This window comes from Argopecten irradians, chromosome 1, assembly GCF_041381155.1.
Source record: "Argopecten irradians isolate NY chromosome 1, Ai_NY, whole genome shotgun sequence".
In the NCBI taxonomy this organism is placed as follows: Eukaryota; Metazoa; Mollusca; class Bivalvia; order Pectinida; family Pectinidae; genus Argopecten; species Argopecten irradians.
In genome coordinates, this window is record NC_091134.1 from 27611046 (window position 1) to 27636954 (window position 25909).

The window sequence follows — 25909 nt, forward strand, 5'->3', positions numbered from 1 at the left end:
AGGTGTCACTCAGAGACGAAAGGTCGGGGATGAAGAGGAGGTGAGGAGGTGGCCAGGCTAGTAGATAGACATCCTCGGGATTTACTAGGGGGCCTGTATATACAAGATCTAATCTCATATGTCAGATGTTTACATTCACATCTCCTCAGGAAATTAAAACGTGTGCCGTTTGTTTATGTGAATTTCAAAATCAATCACCATCTAAAATTAAGATGCCTTTGACCGTCATAACCCCGGAAGTCTTCTAATTGTTTTACAGACAGTTTCGGCAATATTCGGTTTGGCCATCTAAGAAAAAAAACATTCATTTATATAAAAGAACATTCTTGTAATGAAACCAAAATTACTAAATTTACTTTTATTGTATATGTTTGCGCCAATCCTGTCAAAGTAAAGATTGGATAATGAGCATAGCACATTCCAAACACAGGTTAATACCTGCCAGATTGTCAATTTCTTATCACATATCAAATAGTAATTATTCCACTAATTTGACAGACAAATGTTCAATTTATAGTACATGTTTTTCTATTTGGAAGCTTCTTTAAATTCAGATACATTCTTTAATTTTTTACTCCAAGAAACGAAAGAAATCGACAAAAAACGACAAAATGAGAAAAAATATTTAACTGCAAAACGATTATAAAATTGCTGTAAATGAATCCAGGAAATTGGTTAGATCTATATAGACATTTCTAGCCACGTACATGTCTCCTAAATCAGTTTCAAATGATTTGGCACTCTGCACGATTTGAGAAGTTTCTCAGGAAGAGGGGATATATACTAAATAGATAACTAGGTTTATAGATAGAAGGCGGGAGATATTGGGGAGGGGTTTGTATATATAGGGGAACAGAGCTGTGATAAAGCAATCATTTACAAGTGAGAGTGAGAGATTCCGAACACTTAAGCTGTGGTTCCAATACAGGAAAGAGCCATCCACTTGTAAAAACGCCTTGTAGATTATTGTTCTAGAACAGGTGAGCTGTTATCACTTTTTTTGCTAATGTCGTTTGTTTGTTTGTTTGTTGTTGTGTTGTTTTGTTATTGTTGTCCCTTTTTCATTCTTGATCAAGTTGATGAATTAGACTTATTGTATGCATGTACAAGAAACGTTCTTGAACTATTTTGAAATTGTTTAAGTTAACAATAAAACGTGTTTTATTCCAAAGATCCATCAATATCAATTACATTTTTATTGAAACTGTAATTATTATGAGAGTAAATCTATATATCGTTGACAGGTCGACTCTATCATTCTTATTGTAAATAATGGTCACCAAAAAGCACCTGCTGGTGTCATTTTGAGACGGATATCACCTCCACTTTAGAGATTTCCCAGGGGTCAGGGTGTGATATCGCCTGTCCGGGAGTATAGAGTACACGTTATGGTCTTCCCCATAAAGCCGGGTAATATAACGACAGTTGGGTATTGAGGGATTGGATTATTTTCCACTCAATTTTCAATTTAAATCTTTCATAAATGTCCAAGGTTTTTACAATACAATTTCCGCTGTGATAATGTGGTATCTGTCCTCCCCCCTACCGGTACTTGTATATATATATCCCTATCACTAAGTTTATGTGTGTCGACGATAATACATTATCACGGATTCTGGACCAGTCCGGCATACCATTCACAAACATTATCCGGCCTCACGGTACCTTACAATACACACCCACACCTCCCAGGCTCCGGTATACAATCTCTTCTCCAATGAACATGTTTTACTGTCATAGGTATGAATGGATAAGGATACATTTCTGGAATTTCTCTTTTGAATTTATCTGATCTTTGACAATCTAACCAAGTCGTCACGGAGTTTCTGAATATTGATGTAGTCTAGGTATTTTAAACTGAAAATTTAACCGAATTATCGTTGAGTTAAAACCAGCTATCGGGCTCTAAAACGAAATAATTCAGAAACAGACAATTCAAACTTCTTAAACATAACGGTCCATGTGATCAACGCTGATTAAATCCATATTCTATTACCAGTTTCATTATCTATAAACTGTTCCATATAGCTAACCCAGTCGAAGGTCACTTCATATTTGTGATTAATTGTATTTCCACATTAATTTCTATACAAGAGGCAGAAGGCCAAAAGTAATACAAAAGAGTTCTTTGTCCCCGAGCTCAAAGCCTTTGTTCCTAGTTCAATTTGTTCAAATATTCTTTTGATTTTTTTTTATGTTCAAAGCATAGTTATACTGTTCATACAAGATATAACATTCTATTTTCATGCATAAAATAGGTTGATGTAACAATACAAAGTTTATCACTTCCGGTTGTTGTGTTACTATGATTGGACTAATCATGTTTATGTAAATAACTCCACAGAGATGAACGAAATGAAAATAATACATAACGCCCGTTAAGTGTCTCTATACCAGATGTGTTTATTTCCCTGTCAGACTAACCCTATCTGTTCACGAAATGGTTGTATGCACACTTTGGTTGTACCCAGACTTAGGTATCGCTGGTCGTAAAATCATCGACCGATATCCTTGTAAATACGGGAATCGTTTAATGGTCAAGTTAATGGTCATCAGAATAATCAACTCGGTCAATGAAACAGGTTTATGTCCATGTACTGACCGCCTCCCTGTTAAATCGCGGAAGTTGTAAATGGAACAACAACAAAGAAAATTGGGATTGTAAACCGCACCATATATGGCTATGGTGTGTAATAGGGGTCCGATTGTAGGAAGAAACGTTACCCATGGTGCCTCTCCTTAACTTTGGAATTTGTGAGTCTTCACAAAGTTTTTTTTTGTTTGTATTTGTAATGGTGAAAATATTCTTTCACAAGTGCTACCATTTAGCCATACCTCACGTTTGAGTTGAAGACGAGCCTAAGATAGATTACAGGTCGATTGTTTAACTCTTGGAACAACAGCTCTATTACATGATCATTTGTTGTTTCCTTTTTGTCGACAGGTCAATGTGTCTAACAACGATTGTTTAACTGTTCTAAAATAGAACGTTTCAATGTAACGTGCCTTACATTCCTGATTGCAAACAAGTTTTTCAAGTTTATGTGAGTTCGTTGGTCCATTAACTTCGCACATTAAACTGGATATGTTCATCTTCCTATAATGAAAGACAACATTTTCATCAGTAGGTGTTAACACGCCATTAAATGCACGATAGTGCAGCCTCATTATACTCCCCATGGTTTATAAACTCTTTATGATGATGTATCAGATTGTATGTCTTATTGTTGTAATTGTGCTCCACTTTATCATTATATGAGGCGACCATTTTACGTCAATGAACGCCAAATAATACCGATGTCGACCTCTATTCACACTATTTTTTCAACTTCTCCCTTTATGACTATCGATAGCGATTTTTTCTCTTGCTATTTTGTATTGTAACGAAGAAATCATCAGATTGTTTTCTACGTGAAGGAGTTATTTTTGGATTTATAGTTACATTTTACCAGTATTTGGTTGCGAAGCGGCCCCGGGTTTGCGATCATTGGTCTGACCCCCGGGCTGTACGTCTGTGATATCGATACGACCCCCGGGTCATGTATGGTAATAGTAGAGGTATAATTCGTCAATACTTGTCACAGGTACAACATGTAGGTGTCGCTCTCGTCATCACAAATTACAGGTGATTACTAGACACCTACGCTAATATAATGTGTCGTTAAGTCTGTACCGGAGACGTAAATAGTCCCAGTAGAGAAGGACTGGTCACTATTGACCACTTGATGGTCTATATAGTGTGTGAAACTGAAAACGCAAAACTTAGTCAGGGATTTTACCAACAACGTCATCGAAGATTTTGACGAAAAATTCCTGCCGTGATAACCTATTATTGATGAGTGTTTTTGATTCTATTATCACATGCGAACATTGACCGGTACCTTGTGGTCAGAAGGGTGCTTAATACAATGTGTTCAGTACCTGATTCATTTCAGTATCAACGCCATCATCTTGCTTTGCCGCTAAACACACCCCATGATGTATTGTATACTCACCAAGTAGATGTTTTGGATTCTCACTAATTGACCATTGTTTTGTGGTCACTTAGGTGTGTCCAGATATGCTTCGATGATATGTTTATGGATAAAAGTCATTAACTGATATACATATATCTACATCTGTAATACTTTGGACATTAACCAGACACGCTGACCGCCAGCACTAATAGGAAGTGATAGTCAGTTGGTCATCTTATGCTGTGGTCAATCGGAGTGGTCAAATCACCAGCTCCAGACGTTTACATTTTACGGACATATCAGTGGTTCTTGTTACAATATAACAAACAAAACGATTTTGTTAATAACATAAGCGATGCGAGAATTGTTATGACGTAGTCTTGACTGCGCTTGACGCCAGTTGGAATATTATTGGTGTTTGTGCTGATGCTGATGACGTTTGTATGTTCGCAAGGTGTTTATCGAGTGACGTGTAAGTATTTTTTATCGAATCATTGATACATGATGTTTGGAAATTTATTGACAAAGGGTCAACATTTCTAATCATTAGACTTGTTACTGTGGTATCAAAAATCTGTCTCTTACACCTGATTTATAAGGTCGGAATTAAACTTGATCGCACGGCTATTGTTTTTGCATTATCAACATTTAAAAAAGTAATAGGATGGGTTATGTTTAATTCAATAACAGTTAAAGCATAAAAAGCTAATATTAAAGATTTGTAAAATTTGCAGATTATATTTATTCTGGTTACGTAATCTAAATATGTTTTGTGATAAATCCGTCTCGGTGTAACGATTGGTTTGTTTATTAGACGATTTCCGATCTCTAGAAGAAGTTGTCTTTTCAGTTGTTGAATTAGAACATACCATGTATTTTGGCAAAAATACGGGATCAGATGCACTCCCAAATAGTTACATGTTCTAATCATTCGCAAAAAGCAGTTACTTATCCAAGAATGAGAGCTTAAGGAATCATTTTTTAAAAACACAGCCAATTTAATGAAAGTGAGATACATGTGTTGATATGCTACAGTGTACAGAAAACAAGGTCTGCCTTTTAAGAATGGTCACAACTGTTGGTGGCAGACGCATAACCTAGGGAACCGATCCTCCGATTGGTTTAAAAGGTCAAGAGCACAACAAAGAACTTGGGTTTGTTTTGAAGTTTGTTTTGCACGATTGTTTTAATGCTGAATCAATGAGAAAATAACTGTTGTTCTGATTTTACAAGTGAATGCATATGGTGTATGATTTCCTGTCGTTTTAAGTATAAACGTCCACACGCGCGTTTTGTTGCTCTATTAGAATTGGTTCTTTTTGGAGGAGTCGCAGTGCTTAACGTGCTGACAGATTTCGATACTTGTTGAATTATTCAGATGTAGTAAAAGTTTAGTATTTAGAAATTACGTATCTACTTCTAAGAGAAACTGCTGAAAACACCACAGAGTGAATACATAATTCAAAAGTTTAGTTGATAAGTGAAAATCTCGCATATTTTATCGATCGACATCGGCAGCTGAGGTATCGAGAGTGACAAGTCTCAGCATGACGTTCACTTGAGGTGTAAAAATCTGAATATTTCACTTCCTTACAGATAAAAAGTAAACTCTGGATGCTTCATACTTAGCGAATGTCACGACTCACAAAAAATATTAACGACATTTTCGACATTTCACACCTGCATAACTGCGAAATTGCATTTTTGCACCAGAAAGCCCTATTTGTTTATGTATGTGGGTTTTTGAGCAGGCGGATGTTGGATCTTTTACGACACCGACGGTCTCCAAATTGCACACATTAATGCATACCATATAGAAAATAATGTTCCTCCCGACCAGGAGGTCGACACATTTCTTATGTAGGGCTTTTGTCAAATGTATATTGTCAGCTCGTTTAATATAGTCTATTTGTGGTTTTAAATTACTCAGGTGAAATGCCGTAAACCGCATCACTGACTTCGTAATTAATTGCATAATGAATATGTGGCTGTCTTGTTAAAGTTTTGAAATCTAACTGAACCTGCCTGTGGGCGATGTTACCTTGCCTTTGTTGGTGTCACACACGATCATTTGTTATTGTTACCGATACAAACCTCTACAGTACGTACTACAACATCACCTGTGTTTATGATAGTCCTATCGCTATGTTTAAAAAGAAAACGGGATATGTGGATTTGAGACAAAAGGAGGCAATGATTCCAGCTACCCCTTAACTTGAACACTGCACGCTGTGTTTATTGCTTCACGCGAAAGTACATTTCGTGAAAAATGATTAAGATACCGAAGAATAGCCTTTTGAAGGAATCATGTCATAAGTTTCCCAGTCATCAAAATAACCCATGGAAAATGTTACACTGAAAACGACTTTTATGATGATGTTCCAAAACTATGAACGAGAAAACTTCAACCCGTATGAAACGACAATTAAGAGCAAAAAAACCTATAAAATCACAAAGCTATTGAAGGTTACAAAATATATTGTGATTGTGTAGATTCAATCAGATAGTATTTGTATGTCATATTTAGCTTCCCGCTAGTCTACTGTTTGTATGTACATGTATATGACCCCCAAACAATTCGTTCTTCGTGGTTCCATGGGTCAATCTATCTTAGATAGTCCTACTTTCTTTTGAAACATTTTATGATTCGTCATTTGCTGTATCTTGTTCTGTCTGTTCACTGTTTGGGTTGTGTTTCTTTAGTGTGTGTTTTAAAGCCTATGTGGAGGACGTCATATCATAGATCGAATGTTTTTTCCAATAATATATATATCTCCTATCAACTTTGAATTTGTTGAGTACAGCGCACCTTAATCAGTGCAGTTTATTGGAATAAGGTAATTTTGCTTTGTGTGCAGTATTGATAATTGACTGGTTATCTATCATATTTTGTTTTTATGCAACCATAAGTCGTTTTATATAGCTGTAGTCGCGTTTGTGCACTAAGAGCAATTGGCCTCTTCTTCACGACGTATCTATTCTTCCTTATCTAGTGTTATTTATACTAATGTGTACTATTTGTCTCGTATGTGTTGGTGCCATTTCATTTCTAATAAGTCGTCTTGTTGTCATTTCCTCTCATTATAACTTCTGATGGTAGCGTTTTTGTTGACATACTGCTAATAACATATACCACAATCATGGTCTCCTCTGCCTTATCTTACATAACAGGAGACACAAATGAAAGTTACTTTCACTCGGACATCAACAAGGGGAAACATGACACATTTTATCTCAGCCTGTAAAATGCAGATATGACGCTATTGTATAGGTTTAACCGGATGTTGGTGTGTGGTCCATGGGTGATACCTGAAGAACGCGATCTGGGGCCTGCCAATTACTTATAAAACAATAGTATTCTGTTTTTAGATATTTTGGAATGATATTGTGGTGAATTGATATTTCTCTGTATATTTATTAAGCAATTTTTATAGCAAACACAATTTTGTTTCTCCTCTAGAGACAAAAGTGAAAACAATGTTATTACACCTCCCTCACACGTTTCCCGAAGTCCTCGTTTTAAGCCTATTATATACTTTTTATACCTACTTATGAGGTGAACTTGACATTATCGTAAACTGTTTTATCGTCAGTGTTTTAAAAACACGGAATCAGAGCGAACATTGCCTTTTTGATAGACGGGCAGATAAAAATATAAAGAAATGGTCTCAATGTTGTTTTTATATAGAAAAGAAATAAAGATTACCAATGTGTTATATATGTGTTTTATACACGGATTTAAAACGACATGGTGCTCTAGTTAATTACTGATGTTGCTAACACAGGATGGCGAGAGGATATTCCCTCTTTAGGAGGCACTGAGCCGTGGAGAGATATACATATGATGTAGGGGGTATACTTTGTCAGTGGCCATCGGACCGTGACTAGGCTCACGACTAGATGACAGTTTTTACCTATCTCTCTCTTGTATACCTACATACATCTACCACTTCCTTACGTTATATAGTGAGACATGGCCTCTATAATTAATTAATAACTCTCTCCAGTGCGAACCTTGCATCATCTTCTCATCAATGACACTGTGATGGGCTATGGACACACTATCCATCACAAGAGGAGACATACCTGTCGACTGTTTATAATATACTCGAGGATCTACAGTAAGGATGTACTGTGTGGAATTCAGAAAGACTTCTCCCCGGCTTTAAAACAAATCCCTGATGAAAATTGGAACATTGAACGCCTAATTGGTCTACTTGTAATTGCACCAGCTCTGGAATTTTGAAAAATATCAATTCAAGCCAAACAGAATTACTCAAGTATCACCAGAAAATTTCTTGGGACGTATTAGACACATCTGAAGTGATGGATTGGTTTTATATTCTCTTTTCCTAGTGTATGTATGATATCAGAGAAAAAAGATTACGAACTTAAAGCACGTGCATGTGTGGATGAAAATGTTGGCCATGTCCCGATGGATCTGCGTGTTTATAAGGGTTACTCAGGTATACCGCGGTTTTTGATGTTTTGTGATTTGACTTTTATTGACTTGTAATCTTTTGCTCCAGGTAAAGACGACTTGAATCACTTCTATACACAAGTATATACAAAAGTGTGGATTATTATCATACGGGATTAGTATCTACAAGCTTATCTCTCCATTTATTACAGTCTGGGTAATCGTTATAACCACAATAGGCCGACGAGGTCCTATCTGTTTCAATAGTCCGTGTCATAGATTGGATGATGACATAAACTGTCCACAATGACAATAACCAAATAAAAAATAATTATGGCCTATCAGATAAGGTCCATGATATTATCTACTGGGTCGGACACTCCCGCCATAAAGGATTAAAGCGACCTCTGGTGTCTGATAAAGGGCCCGCCGCTCTTAGACCAGGTATAGGAATTTTATTGCACCTGACATTAAAAAATAATTTAAATCAGGAATTCATGGTTTGGACATTCTGGACACTTGTTGCGGTGTTATAAAGTTCTATCAGATACGATTAACACATTCTACAAAGTTGCTAAAGATCAATGTAGGCTTTGCTCTGTGTTTACGAACCGTAAGTGACCCCACCTGTCCGCGTGGATTACTCTGACCTCAGGTAGATTGTTTGACCCGTGAGTTGTTGTGATGCCTCACATAACGCAGGCTTCACCATACTAGATAAACCTCAAATGAAAGGCTATGATGTTTACGATGTCACATTCTCGCTTTAATCTGACTATCGACATTGTCATGTTTGTTTCGGGGTCCCAAATGATAACTACCCAGACCATGTGACCATTTCGTAGGTCTTTTGAGATGATTTCGAAACAGGTTGTTTGGTATAGTTATTGTTTAGCCTGTGACTTAAACACCTTCAGTTCAAATTTAAAACCACTCGAGTTATAACATTCGAGAAGAAGAGCAAACACGGAATGACAAATTACGAGGACTTCAAACACTCTGATGATTCCTTATCTTTAAAGCGCTTATCGTATTTTGGAGGAATGTGTTTTAACCGTGTGTGATATTTTATTATTTTTTTGTGGGATATCTTTACAACTACGCACAGACCATGTCGTTAATGAGAAGACTTTCCGACGTAAATTTAATGTTTCGGAGAAGGAGTTCTTCCGCATCTATTCCAAGTGGACGTCATACTCCGGAAGTAAATGATGAAAAAAGTGAAATTCGCAGTGAATGTGGTGATGTACTAACACCACTTCCCCTCGCCAGGAAGTTAAACATGTCCCCACGATGGAGCAATGTCAAGGTGAGGTTATATATTTAAATGAAAGTTGAAGGCCATATCTTTTCATTTTTTTATTTCCATAATCAAAGCATTGCCAACATAGTTGTGAAATTCTTTTCGAGATAGATCAAGCAGACAAATCTAAAACCCAATCTCAATTTTTGAACATTTCCAGCGATACTCGTGAAAAAGAACCTGGCACGTGCAGTACACGTTGTAAGAATGAACGCATTTGCACATGTAGATGTTTTAAAAGAAATCAGAAGCCATTAGCTAATTGATTTTATACAAGGAAAGTCAAAATCGGTTAGAAATACATATGTATAATTTTATTTCATAAATGTATCTGCTGCATTGTAAATGTATTAAAACGATTTTGACGCCTCAGATTTGTGCAATTCCAGATATCACTGTATAAGAATATTGTATGAATATGCTCTGTCCATGTCGGGCTTTCATGATTAAACTATTACGAGATGAAAAGACTGTTGTCACACTCTAAAACGTCCTCAATTTCAGTCTCGGTAGAGCTTCTCATGATCTTGTATCTAGATATTCTAAGTTACCCAATAACAATGGGTATTACGGAGAGTATTATGGGATGTCCTATTGTATTTGCGGTATGTGACCTTGTTGAGGACTTAACCTATTCAGGGATGGCGAAGGAGATTGTTTTTGAAAGTGGAATCTACATTCATAGAGGTGTGCTTAGGAATAAATCCCTAAATGTATTATACAAGACGACGAAAGTGTTGAAAGTGATTGGGAGGTATTGTGTTTTAAATCATAAACATGATGCTGCATCTTATACACCAAGTCCGTCCATATTCTAGATCTTCCGTGCACTCCCATTTTCACGTGTTACTGAATGTCAATCAATATAAAGTTCATACTGATAAAAACGACCCCGAAAATTAAATTTAAACCACTTCCACAGATTCCCATAGAGATATTTAGCTGCCGTTGGGTTTGGGGCGATTGTAGGCCTACTTCTATATAAAATACTATATGTACCAGGTGATTTGTCTCTGTTGTGACACGTGGGTCGCTCGGGTTGTTTGTTTGGGACGAAGTCTTATCTAGATAATCCCAGATTCACAAAGATGCCTCGGGGGTTAATAGTCGTTTCTTGGCTTGTATGTGGATCTAAATAAAGAAGATCATTTTATCTTAAAATCATAAGCTCAGCAGTTGCTCTCATTGCATTGACTCAAAAATTGCTTTTAAAATACATATCTATATCTCTAAGACACGAGATCAGCATGTCGTTTCTACCTTGGTTGACTTGGCCGACTTTTTCATAGGATGTGCTCAAATATTGACGATTAACTTCTCACTTCAGCCTGTATGCTGAGCTTGAAGAAATTGGTAATCTTGTTGGAAACATTGCTTCATAATTGGATGCTAGTCAGAGCAGCCTGCAGGAGTAATGCATTACAGTTGATATAGGCCGGTTTGGACAATTCTTAGTAAAACCATATGTACTTGATTATTTGAGCATTGAGTAAGGGTATTCTATAGGACCTAATAAGCCTAAATTATTATTTTACAATCTCGGACTTGAATGCTTGAGCATTGGTCTTGGTCTCATCTCAGCGCGTCTTGCCCAATTGTATACATTGGAAGGCTAGTAATTTGAGTAAATCGGACATGCATATATCTCTCTGAAATCTAAATGTCGGTCGCTTATTTTTACACTCACTATACAGTTGCTAAACCTCAATACATTCGGGGTTTTTTTTCTGCACGAATATTTTGCAGGTATGTTTGTAAATTAAATGCGGTAATTTTAATTTGACCTACAGTTGTCCTTGGTTCAAGTGATACAAATATTATCTTGAATTTCTTTGTAAAAGGAATCGACACTCACCAATGGCGATATCTTTGTCAATTATTCTCTGTGAAAGAGCTGGTCTGACGGACGACCCTGGTCATGTTAGGTAGATTATAAACAAAGCCTGAGATGATGGATGACCGTTAATGTCCAGCTCGTGTCGCCTTATCAACTGTTTACCGGTCAGTTTTTGTCAAAAGTGTCCACAAATGTCATAGACGATGACACCGGCATAATTTTAATGAGTCGTAAATATTTCACTTGAAACATACACCTGTGTATAAAAACAATGTATTGGCGCATTGGCCTGGACATGGGATAATGGTCTATCAATGCTTTACCTATGGTATATGGTCCAATGATGGTCTATATGGTTTACACGATTGTCTCTGACAACGTTCTGTGATGTAACGGCTATCGAAGGACGTACATGTAGTGTGGTCATAGCCATTACAGAATAGAGACTTCACTTATGTGGCATTGAATGCGGTTATCTTTCTTATTTATTTTTGGTTTTCTGTCCGTCTTTCTTTCATTAAATCGTCTATGTTAATACGAACATCTTGTGTACAAATGCATGTATGTTGAACGTCACAAATATTATCGTCAGTTTATGATATATCGTACATCATATGGACGCTATTATTTGAAGAATTCCCACAGTGCGCTTTTCCGGAAGTGGTTTTCGTTACTTGGCAACAATACCCAAGGTCTGACTTCCATGTTTTTAAGATAAATTGAGTTATCTCGTAGTCCGACGTTTGCGTTAGGAGAGGGCGATTTAGACGCACTATTTATAACCCCGGAACATTCTTGATTCGTCAAATTAATTGATGGCCATAGTTTGTCAAGTTATTTCCGTGGTGAGTTAAAGACCCAAGGGGCCTTTGTCATCGGCACATTACAATGCTGCGCTTGTGATGTCAGTCTGTTTCATTTTTTAAAGCATCTAGGCCAAACCTTTACACTCACATCATACCACGGACTTAAGGATTTCATGTACGGTAGACTTAAATGAACTAACTTGAAAATGGACATGTTGAGTATATCTGTCATCTTACATAGTCAGGTGTCATTGTTAGTCCATGGAAGGTTTTATCCACAGGGAAATGTACAGATCTTGTAAAAAATCAAGAACAAAAGTGCTGGTTTAAATTTTCCTTATCCGTCCTAATTCCTGTATGTGAGTATATTATAGGTATGCACTAGTGACTCATGCCTGGGTGTCACACAAACAAATCCTCTAAAGGCTGTAATGGATCGGACTCCTGTACACTTCTGTAAAAAAAATGTGTGCATTTTTTACCTGGAATATTTCAGTACTTTGTTGTTATGGTATAAGTGTGTATATGCACCACATACAGGTGTGTAGATTACACTCTCTCTGACAGGCACTCGTTACCTCACACACCGAGAACTAGATTCCAACCGGTATTTTCTTAATATACAGGACCATTTTCAATCTTTATCAAATGTTTGTATTCTATTGGGCTAGAACCGAATACACACAGATTGTTGTAATGTAATTCTGTGTGTCACAGTGTCATGTAGAACACAGCAAATCACTCGAAATGTCGATTTCGAACAAGACTTAATAGCAGCTTATGTTCAGCTCGTTGGCTTCTATAGCCTTCCCACACACCTGTTCTTTTTACCTGACAGATTAACCGCGGTAATTTATTACACCTATGAACACAGATATGTAAGTAATACACGTAAGTTTGACCATTAACGAGCGTGATGGGGATTTTCTAGAGATCTGTAATTCAGGGGAAGTACAGGCGAGTTCAATGGTTGTAGTGGTGATTTTATCATGCTCGATTAGAACAAGTACTATGTACATGGGATGGAGAGGTGCATAGTGGTCTTATAGTAATCATGTTGAGTCTTCGTGGTGTAGATAGTGGCTAACATACTCGCCTGTTCAATAAAACAAACACGTAAGATGCAATGTAACGTAAAAATAATAGACTGACTCATATAAGGAGGTAGAGTCGGGGTAGACCGATACGTTTCTCGGCTTCACAAAAATAGCCGTTGATTCTTTTTATCATTATTTTTTCTTTATCATTGCTTTCTTTGCTTTGTCTGCGACGCTGTTGAGGCTTTCAGCATTTTACTCACATTTTTTACCGTTCCGTGTATCAGATATTCAGTCTTCAGATAGCTTAGTAAACGGTAAAATCATTCAGGAAAGAGGCGGATGTTTTTGCCAGTCATGATTTGATATTAAATATTTGGCATTTGGATATAGTTTAGAGTTTCTGGTGATTTAGTTACACAACAAAACGTTCCTATATTGTCGCAAGGTAGAAGGTTCGAGTGTTTGGTAACATCCCAAAAACAGCACTTTTTTCTGTAGTGCCATGATGTAACATGGTGTTTGTTTACATGGTAAACCCATATATTTTACTGGTTCTGACGTCATATTTCGGTTCATGTACGTCTAAATATGTGAGTGGCAGAATTCCCTGACAGCGTAATATGAGATAGAACATGCAAGCTAAGTTAAAACTTTTGACGTGAAGTACGTTGAAAGTGAAATTGACGGACTGTACCCGAAGTATTCTTTTTCATGGCTATAATTAGAACGAATATACGTACGCGACCTAATATGTGAATAAATACGGCACCATTATTTGTCTTTGAGTCTTTTGAGCTACCACATTGCAGCAATAGATAATGATTGATAGAATATTTGCATCACTGACGACACACGAAGGTTTTGCTTATGCTCACGAAACCGGAAGTAAAACTTTCCCATTGACCTACGTCAATGGCAATTTATGAATGGTTTATTTAGTTTCCATACGTCTTAGACTGCATCTGAGATATAGGCCAAGTGTGTCTGCCCATGTCCTAGATATAACTAAGAACTACATTCTCTCACGCCCGATATCGTGACGACTACCTCTTTAGCACTATGTGCTATGTAATGAGACAAGTCCGCGAGTTGTTTATGGCGCTGACAGTAGTTGTGGAATACGCTCACGAGACAATCTGACACCGCATTGGGTCATTGGGTATCATGATATTCACTAAGGAGTGTGTAAGACAGTCAGTACTGATATAGGCATGTTGATCTTGATGTTATCTGTGGCAATGTGAGTTAATAATAAGTAATTCGGACAAACGGACCTCCAATTTAACGGTCAGCAATCCTCATTGAAAATTTTGATTTGTCAAAAACAACACACAAGGCAATGACGAACATATTTACAGCGTCACACAGCCTTCTTTCTGCGTGTATATCAGAAATACAAAGGGTCGTGATTATTTGACACAAATAGAACCGTAATTTAGACATGAGAAAATAAAATTCCAATGTTATAGAGTGAACATTGCATAATACTTAATAAGCAAGAATTTGGGGAAAGTCATACAGTATAATTGTTGTATTGCCTAACGTAAATGCGGGTCAATGTTTCACATAAACATCACAAATATTTTAAGGAATCTAACACACACCATGAAATGTGATATGATATCAAGATATATTCTCGTGCAAAGTGTTCATTAAAATACCTAACATTCCAGTCCAATGGCAACATAATTTTAAATATGCATATTAATATGTGCAACGCGATATTTCTGTGTCATCAATGTAATAGCTTGAGTTGCAGACTCATTGTAGCCACATATCTGTTCGACAGATATACATATAGTATTCTGTTTGCAGCTAACTGTCGATCAAAGCGATTGTAGTAATGAGTCTACTGATGTCGCTTGCATGGTCATTTTGGGGACACAAATATTGGGACAAAGTCTGTATTGACTTGTACACGTGTTATGTCCATACTGCAGCCTGTTATTTTTGTAGAGTTTGTGAGTCAATGATAGCGAGATCGTGTGAAGACTGAGGGCGTCTGCCACTCGTCTGCCTGACGACAGCAGAGACCAAAGACATTCTATCATATCCTAACTCTGATGAGATCTGTCGTCAGGACAAGTCCTTCTCCTTCTCCAGTTTTATCGCATTTCAGCAGATGTTCCGCCTGTTTTTGTACGAAAGCAATATGGTGCTATTTGGTGATAAATGAAACTCAAGCAGATATGATATCTTATCAGAATGAACATGAAAAAAACCCGAAACGAAATTCAGTTTACATATAACACGCCCTTGCCAGAGATATGAATTATACTACGAGTTCGTGGATCACATATTACTTAAAAAAAACTGGTCCCGTACCAGCTAACTCTGCCTTTTCAGTGACTTTAACGTTGCGGGAGTTTGTCTAGATGTATACGTGCCTGTAAGATGTATACGTGCCTGTAAGCCTCAATATATATCGCGCTTGTCGATGGCTACGGCATTTTATTTGTAAAATGCCTCATCTGACAGCTTATTTATGATATATCAAGAATCTTGTGTTGAAAACCTTCAATAAAAATCAGGTAGGAAGATATCTTACTCGAGCCAATAAACCATTAAAAGTCACAGAAAGACACTTAACAATAATTTATTGGAAAATTATCTGGCTTTATGAAATTTAAATCGCCCTACATGCCGGGAGATATGATTTTTATGCTGGGCAGAATGAAAGATAATGGAGATTCACGGGGATTTCTTTTCTCGGAATTAGAGCGAGGAAGATGTGGCGTTTCCGTCCTTACTGCGTCACATACGTGTATGTACAACTATAAGTGGATGACGGGCACGCGCTCACGAGGCACAAAATTGGATGGTCAGAAATGTTTCATGTTATTTGAAATAATAATTTAATCAGCTGATGTTATTGAAGTGCAAATAGTTTATGTATATATATAATTTAAACTTTTGCCTGGCGAATCACTGAATTATTTGCGATATAATTTGTTATATAAATATATTGGCTGTGTGTTAATGAACTGAAATACATTATTCAAATTCTACCTGTGTATATATAAGTATTCAAATTCTCCCTGAGTATATATCAGTATTCAAATTATCCTTGTGTATATAGCAGTCTTTATACAGGGTACATGTAGACACTAGTATAAGTCTATAGGCCAGTAACAGGTTTGTTTTAATGCAATATATTTGTAATGGTTTATTACCAACCATATGTGTAATAAGCGAATTAACGAGATCCCCGAGTGACTCGATTCCGATATAAATGATTCAGACCACGCACCATGCACAGTTACAGAAAGTCGAAGCAGGAAAGAGTTTTGTTGGAAGATGAAACTATTTTTGAAGGGCATGGTTAGTTTAACACAACTAAAACTGACTGAACGTAGACAAATTTCTGTAAAACACGGTTTTGTAGAAAGGAAATAAGAAAACAACTTCACAGCCAGAGGGGCGTTATAATGGCCATGTCTTAAGACATAACGTAGACATGTGTATGTTCATGTCTAAGGGTCTATATTTACTTGTTAAAACCAAACTTACGAATCGTTTGTAAATAGATGTCAAAATAGAAATATATGTTGAATTTAAGCTGAAGCCACTTAGATGTACTAAATATTTCTGAGCTGTATAGGGGCTATTTTTGTTCTGGGGGACTGGCTCATTTTAAATCTAATTATCTCCGAAGCTTCCTGAAGCCGTAATGTATGTATGGCATTAGTTGGGAAACATCTCCACACTATACATTAAGAAAACTTCGGACTCTTCGCGTTCTGGATGTAATGTTCATGGCAGAAAACGTGATATACGGAGGAGTTTAGAATTGCAACTCTATGGCATAAACGTCCCTCACAGTAATCGTATGGTGACAGGTAGATACTCAGAGGCACCAGCTGTTACTCGCGTGCGCGCGTGATTTCAACGTATATTGCTTTTCTTTCATGTACATAAAAATATACACGTATAGTCTGTTTTATTTCTGGTGTCACGTGGGTACGTTTTTAGATGAGGTGCTTGGATAAACGAGTAAGACATTTTGATTCCGTAGAGTCTAGGTAACGTGTCACTAATGATTAGCTTGTACGTGCACGGTAAGTGCCAAACTAAGACAGTAAAATGCATGTCTTTTATATACACGCGCAGAATGTTGTAGGTAGATACCACATAATTGTCAGTCGATTTCATTGTTACGTATCAAGTGCATGATGCCGAAATGCGACAAACAATGCATGTCTCTAAATGCACGTTTAGATTTAAACATCATATAACTGTTGTTCCTGTAGTATTTTGAGTTGTACGATTGGTGAGATACAGAGACGCACCAAATTGTAGACGTCGAGGCGTTGGGGGAGGAGGAGGGAACATCTCACCGTAAATCTCACGAGGTCGCCTCGACACTTCCACATATCACGCTGTGTGTTCACGCGCAGACATCAGTGCGCGTGTTTTACACGTCCGAGTCTAACCAAAATTCATTAACTGCACACCGTCTGTTGGTCTACAGGTCAGGGTAATTTGGATTAATTAGATTACAGCTGTACTTGGAATCTGAGTATCCCTTACGTGGAAGATGGAGGAAACACTTTGACAGTTTAAACAGAGAAATAGCTTTATTGTGGAATCGCGAAGTTCTTTTTTATTTGAGTCATAGAACGGAAAGCAATTCTCTGATATTTCTAATTAATCTGAGTAAGGATATAGACCAGGAATTAGAGTGATATCCACTTTTTCTGTGAGTATATATATATATATATATATTACATCACCGTACAGGTATACAAACATCTAGTATCCTGAGTGATTGAACAGCTGCGCTATATTGTGCACAGCTGTAACCTGGTGATTAGTAATATGGGAGGTAAAATAAATCAGTTTCCTCACGTGTAACTCATGGCTAAAACTTAACAATGGACACGTACATCATTCTGATCATAATCAAATGTAAGAACGCTAATGTTGTTAAAACATTACATATTACATTAAGTTATATAATCGAAATATTTTAATGAAACAATAAATAATAAATTTCTAATGCAAGTTTTGATGAATTAAGTGCAACGTTTTAAATATGCAAACAGTTTAAAAGGCGCAATATAGCTTTGGATCACGCTAACTATCATTGCCGTTGCATTCAATAGCAATTTAATAGAAATTAAAGGTTTTTTTTATTATTTACCGAACTTTGAACTCAACAAAGGTCACACACATGTAACACCATGTATTAAGAAGCTTCAACTCCCATCTATTTTGATTTCAAAAAGATGTCTCAAGAACACGTGTAAGATTGAGCTACATAAAACATGTACAATCCTTACTGATATATATAGCCAACACATGCAGAAATAATACTCGTGCATGCCTTGATTCTGGAAAATGTCATATTTCCGCAATATAATCACAAGGCTTCTTTACAGTAGTTTTTAAAATACACTGCTTAAAAGTTCTCATATGTTGTTTTGAAAACTTGGTAGTTTAATGTGTCACAGTTCAATTTCAATTACACCCAGTTTCATTTTATGTCGTTATCTTGACACGCATGAATAATTTCGAAATACTGCTGTTACATAGATTACTGTACTATATATATATTAGTGTTTATGACTCAACTGTTATTTTTAGTCCTCGTCCATGTTAACTGACATCTTAACCTCCCTCTTGTTTGCACATGCAATATGCATTTTACCAGATTGTGGGCTGTACTTTTAGATCCTCCTGTAACAGGGGCTGGTTTTCTGTACGTTTAACGCTCCCTTACATACATAGGACATTTTGTTTACTGTAATTATAGCAATGTTCAACTGTTCAGAAGGCATTTTGCTGTTGAGATATTAACTTTTTGATAAGCTCAAATGTCTAATAGAGCGTACAAAGGTCATCCACGGTCTGGAAGCTGACATTGTGTAGCCACTTTAACAAAGCTCCCTACATACTTATTGATGTTTGTATACACTATATTTACGGGCGGTTCTTCAGCAGCCTGGCCTTATTTACGATAAAACTCTCAACAATTTAGAGCCGTCTAGCAGGCAAAACATACCCGAGGATATCCGGAACGGATACATACTACCTAATCTTGCAGAGCATTTTGTCATGGCGGAAAACCAGTATGCTACTTTAGAAACAATTAACGGGAACTATTTTTATTGGGTTTTGCAAAACTAACCTGACTTTGTTGTTGTTGCATCAAATTAAAGTTCTGTGTTTTATGTTTTTCAGACAAATTCACGCAATCTAAGACGAACGAAATCCGTAAGCGTCACACCATCATCCGCTTCATCTTCCGGTCCCGGAAACAAAGCGGTTGCCATGGCTACCAAGGTGGACAACTTACCTGAGGCATCTCCAGCATCCCGGCGGAAAAAACACAAGGCGTTATTAGTCAAGAAAATAGCTGCAAAAGACATTGAGGAGCCAGTTCTTACGGGGTACATGGAGAGGAAGAATATTAGCGAACAGTGGCTCAGGTAGGCAAGAGTACAATAACCTATTTCTCACAGGCATTTCAAAGGGTCATTTATTGATTGGGGATAATTCTGGCCTACAATGATTTATTATTAAAAAAATTGCATGCGTAATGACCCTTGCTGAATTTGTTAGGACGTTTATCTTATCAATCATCATACAAATTATCAATTCCATTTACCGACTGTTGTGGCGTCATATTTTAAAAAATGCCACTACGATTCAATATTTGAAAGAATTTGTGTTTGTGAATATGATATTTGGACTGATTCGGTATTAGGTTTATATTAAAGACGGTGAACTCGTTCTAGCTGTAATACATAGAAAATATACAACTTTCCCAATAAAGTAGCAAGTATAGATGCAATAGTTTCTGAAATGTTGCATCGTTCTGTTTTCCTCCGCGAGTTATTTCCTATAATTATTTAGCTTAGAGGTCTAATATAACATACAAGCTGATACATAACGTCGTCCTTGACCTACAGGGTATAGATCCCCACAGCATTTTACAAGTATTTGTGGCCAGTTCCCAGACTGTGACAGATATACGACTAACATTTAATATGATATTTGATAAGTGGGGAGGTGTTATTGATCATGAATATGAGTCATAATTCAAGCTGTTTACAACACTTTATACACAGGTTCTGTATATATGCGGTCGTCATAGGATGACTTAAGTCTAGAACTTAGGATAGATAGTACAAAATTATGAAAGTGGGAGATATAACTCTCACGACTTAGGATAGATAGATAGTACATAATTATAGAAGTTAGAGATCTAACTCTCACGACTTAGGATAGATAGTACATAATTATGGAAGTGGGAGATATAACTCTCACGACTTAGGATAGATAGTACATAATTATAGAAGTTAGAGATCTAACTCTCACGACTTAGGATAGATAGTACAAAATTATGGAAGTGGGAGATATAACTCTCACGACTTAGGATAGATAGTACATAATTATAGAAGTTAGAGATCTAACTCTCACGACTTAGGATAGATAGTACAAAATTATGGAAGTGGGAGATATAACTCTCACGACTTAGGATAGATAGTACATAATTATAGAAGTTAGAGATCTAACTCTCACGACTTAGGATAGATAGTACATAATTATGGAAGGGGGAGATCTAACTATCACGACTTAGGATAGATAGTACATAATTATGGAAGTGGGAGATCTAACTCTCACGACTTAGGATAGATAGTACATAATTATAGAAGTGGGAGATCTAACTCTCACGACTTAGGATAGATAGTACATAATTATAGAAGTGGGAGATCTAACTCTCACGACTTAGGATAGATAGTACATAATTATGGAAGGGGGAGATCTAACTATCACGACTTAGGATAGATAGTACATATTATGAAGTGGGATAATCACGACTTAGATAGTACAAATTATGGAAGTGGGAGATATACTAACGATCCACGATTAGATAGATATACATAATTATAGAAGTTAGAGATCTAACTCTCACGACTTAGGATAGATAGTACAAAATTATGGAAGGGGGAGATCTAAACTACACGATATATTGATATATATATTACATAATTATAGAAGTGGGAGATCTAACGCTCACGACTTATTGATAGATAGTACATAATTATGGAAGGGGGAGATCTAACTATCACGATATATTGATATATATATTACATAATTATAGAAGTGGGAGATCTAACGCTCACGACTTAGGCTAGATAGTACATAATTATGGAAGGGGGAGATCTAACTCTCACGACTTATTGATAGATAGTACATAATTATGGAAGGGGGAGATCTAACTCTCACGACTTATTGATAGATAGTACATAATTATGGAAGGGGGAGATCTAACTCTCACGACTTATTGATAGATAGTACATAATTATGGAAGGGGGAGATCTAACTCTCACGACTTATTGATATATAGTACATAATTATAGAAGTAGGAGATCTAACGCTCACGACTTAGGATAGATAGTACATAATTATAGAAGTTGGAGATCTTACTCTCACGACTTAGGACAGATAGTACATAATATTAGAAGTGAGAGATCGTACTCTCACGACTTAGAATAGATAGTACATAATTATGGCAGTGGGAGATCTTACTTACGACTTAAGATAGATAGTACATAATTATGGCAGTTGAAGATCTAACTCTCACGGCTCTCCGGCAGTGATGATAATATACGTTCACTGTTGTTTCAATGTTGATATAGTCTAATTTTTCCAATTTGTGGGTAGCACGAACGACACACGTTTAAATGTTTGAATCTCAAATATCTTTAGAAATGATTAAATCTGATGATAAAATAAACATTAACGCCATGATGGTCTGTATGGGGGAAATAGTCCAGCTGAGCTGACACGAAACAACACAACACCGAGTACAATTCCGCCATTGTATAATCTGATGATAATTAACATTATCAATACTGGTAAGATTAGGGCAGTGTCAAGTTGATACCGAAACAAACACGAGTTTATATTGCTGTGATTGGTATTGTCGTGTGTCAGAAATTGGTTTGGTAAATTGGTAATTAATCTGAGACTAATTCGTTACTGAGTGTCTACATATATACTTTTTTGATTTATGCGTATACTATGCTTAATTCTGAATAGTTTCTTCGACTGAAAATTAAAAACGACAAAACGTAATGCTGTACTTAATTGAAATTGATTGGTAAATTTAAGCTTTCTCTACTATAAAAAATATTCAGTTTAATGTTAAGCAATCAGGATATCATGTGTTTGCGATTGGCACAATCGTACATCACGAATTGAAAATATATATGTTGTAATAAATATGCACGTAATGTCGATTGAAGAAAAAAACATAAGTGCATTCCCCTCCTTTAAATTGTACTCGCGGTCTGTTTAATTTTTCCACTGTGAACTTGGCCAATAACCAGCAGCCACAACAACTGTACGGACGGGGTATATTGCTACAGAAAAAGCCACATTTAACAACAGATAAGGTTGTTAACACGATATGTACTTAGATAGGCGGAGGACACAGCCAGATGTGTGGGAGGGTGTAATGACCTCGTCTGGTGGCTATCGGTACGACTGACCCGTACTGCAAATGGGAGGTGCGCGAGTCACACAAATGGTACGCAAGCATACTCGTGCGTGACGTACATACCGACTTTCTCATCCTTTGTTTGGCTTCCCCATCCTTTGTCTGGCTTACTTGTTTATATAGGACTATCAAAAGGTTATGTTTTGTTAGTGCAAGGAAATAAAATGTTTCAGCAGTCATATTCAAAACAAAAATAAGCCACTTCTGGCACCACACTAAAAATGGGTACCATATATAACGTCACAGCTCTCACCTTTTCAACATTCAAAACACGTTTCTTCCCCAAAACATGTTTTCACGACAAATTTGGCCTTTTGATGACGACATACACACAGGAGTTCGATAGATGAGTTCGATAGAGACAGGGAAAATATTTTCAGGAATAACATCAGTAGCTATATATGGCCAACATGATCTCATCGGGAAATACTCCGTTCTAAAAGTGAAGTAGGCAGACATACGACATATAGGTTGGCTGTTATCACATGAATGGTGAATCTTATTTGATTTGTTAACCCGATTTGAACTTAACCTATGTGACATGCGTCGTTGATGAAACAGTGAACGCTTGCTAGTATGGAGTACCTGGTTCTGTTAATTTGTTCTAAGGGTAATTATTTAATTAATTTTAAGCTAGATATTTTGTTGATAAAAATATGAAAACTAAATCATGTCATAGTATGTAATAATTCGTACTGAAGATTGATAAAACATCGTAGCTAGCAAATAGATTTAATAACACACACATATGTTGTGCTCTTTTGGAATGAAAGACTGAGTGGGTGATTACAATATTATAAAAACGGAACTGATTTTGATTTGACAATTAGCATTACAGATATCATCGCCACCTCAAACAAAATTTATGTAAACAGAGTGTAATGGTGGTGATAGCATTCTTACATTCCCCCTTATAAAATCGCCCAGATATCATCAATGCGGCGAAGGTCTTATTGCAGTGAACCGGATCTGTATCGAGATATAGGGTTTAAAATTAGACTGCAATACAGGATGGTTAAAACGTTTGTAAGGTATACAGAAACGCAAGTGTTGTTATCAGATCACGAACAACAGAAATAAATTGGTAGTTAGTATGAACCCGGGTCGAAAACAGCCGCCCATCATGTAATACAAGATTTTGGTAGATACTAATTTTTGTTTCGAAAATGTGTCTTTTATAGCTAAATGAACAGTTTAAGCTGCCTATTATACAATGAAAGTTATGTGTCTGGTATCCTGTTTTCTGTTTATCAGTTATGTATCTCAGATAAGGTATAGAATAACGCTTTGGTAACTTATTTGAGTTCGTTACCATGCTATCTGAACCGACTGAAGGGGCCACAAATGTCATGTAGCAAATAAGCGACAGTTTATTATTTGGAACACACCAAAGTCCCTCACTAATTCTTTGTGTAGTTTCATGATCTTTTGTTGATGGAACCTTTCTTTGCGACATTAATACAGCGATGCATCTATCTCAAGGAAAAAATAGTAACTGTCAAAACAAATGGCGGTGCAAATCAATCACGTTATTTTAGGAATTGGCCTAGTATGTTTTGTATTTTGTTTTTTATTTTACTGAGTTTCTCTTAACGTCATTAGATGAATTATCTTATATCTTCATCCATTATTAGGTACTGGTTTGTCCTGAAGGGCTCATCCCTGTTCTGTTACCTGACTCCGGACGATGCGATGACAGTGGACCTACTGGACGTCCGTGGGTACCGGGCTGAGTGCCTGGTGGACAGGTTCCGGGGCAAACGATTCGTCCTCCATCTCACTCACCAGGTTCGTTCGCGCATGCTCAACGCATGTGTGGTGCGCAAAATTGCTTTTAGATTATTCTTACCAAATTAATTCGCCTAATACGACATGAATTTTAATTGAACTGTGCTTAATAATTTTGGCTTTTTACCTATCGAGGACATTCATTTGGTTCTCACATTTTCTTTGGGAGATGACAAATAATCTTTTGCATGAAATAATTCACATTTCAACAAGAAATGTCATCCCAAATGTAAAATATTCTTCCTCATCAGCATTATGTTTGCCTTCTTTTAGGAGTTCGTGTCGGTACATCTGTCAATTGACAGCCGGGACGATATGGAAGAGTGGAGAATAGCTATGCAAGAAGCCGCGGGGGATTCCCCGAGTCAACAAGCTGTGACGTCAGAGACCGTGTTGGTGGATTCCCAAACTGGTAACTACTTCCTTTGAAACACATAGAAACTATAGAATATTTTAGATCGAGAATATAAAAATGGTTTCAAAATATCTAAGGGCTTTGTTTGAAGTACCTCCGGATCCGTTATCTTGAGTCAAAACAAAAGCTGTTCGAATTGATTAACACAGCTCCAATGTATACGATGGGTTACCTATTCCACTTTGATTTTATGTCATGACAAATATTTTCCATTAACTATAAAAACTTCCTACAGATGGCGCCACATATGAAGACAAGTGTGTGTCAGTGAAACAGAAACTTTTGAATGAGATGTTACGACAGAAACACGAGTTAGAACGTAAACAGGCGGCTAGGCAGCGGGTAAATATTCCAGAACGATTTTGTTGATTTCCTAGACAAACGTTGGCTACAAATTAATCAAGAAATTGTGGTCGCAAAATATATACTTTGATTTGTAGACATCAACAAGCCATATCCTATTTTGTCAGTTTTAAATAAAAAGTTCTTTTATCCACCTATCTATACATCGATTTGCCTTAGGCCTAACGAATTTTTTATCCATGTTTTAGAAAATCTCCCATGATATATGGGCTTTTTCAATGTTGCTAGAGTTGCGCCCCTTGACTTAAACCATCACTGCTTACTAGTATTTTATGCCTCTGCTACATTTGTCTTACTATAATGTTGTTGTTTTGTCAGCGTTCCCAAGGAGTCGAATCCCCCAACAAAGACATGAGCTCGGTGGAGAAACAGATAACGTATGCCACGCATATCCGCCAGAGGCGACTATCTACTCAGATCAAGGTAAACAAAGATACTTTATAAACAAGTCTTGAAAAAAAATCTATGTC

General features: G+C 36.8%; 1 protein-coding gene across 5 annotated transcripts in view; it reads left to right on the forward strand.

Moving 5' to 3' along the window:
• The window catches only part of LOC138322735 (uncharacterized), an 85401-nt gene that overhangs the window by 57457 nt on the left and 2035 nt on the right, over nucleotides 1–25909 (forward strand). For all 5 annotated transcript variants that reach the window (XM_069266813.1, XM_069266821.1, XM_069266837.1 and 2 more), the window contains 5 exons: nucleotides 19546–19793; nucleotides 24508–24661; nucleotides 24935–25073; nucleotides 25312–25418; nucleotides 25758–25862. In XM_069266813.1, coding sequence (XP_069122914.1) covers nucleotides 19546–19793; nucleotides 24508–24661; nucleotides 24935–25073; nucleotides 25312–25418; nucleotides 25758–25862 — 753 coding nt within the window. The remainder of the gene's footprint in view (nucleotides 1–19545; nucleotides 19794–24507; nucleotides 24662–24934; nucleotides 25074–25311; nucleotides 25419–25757; nucleotides 25863–25909) is intronic.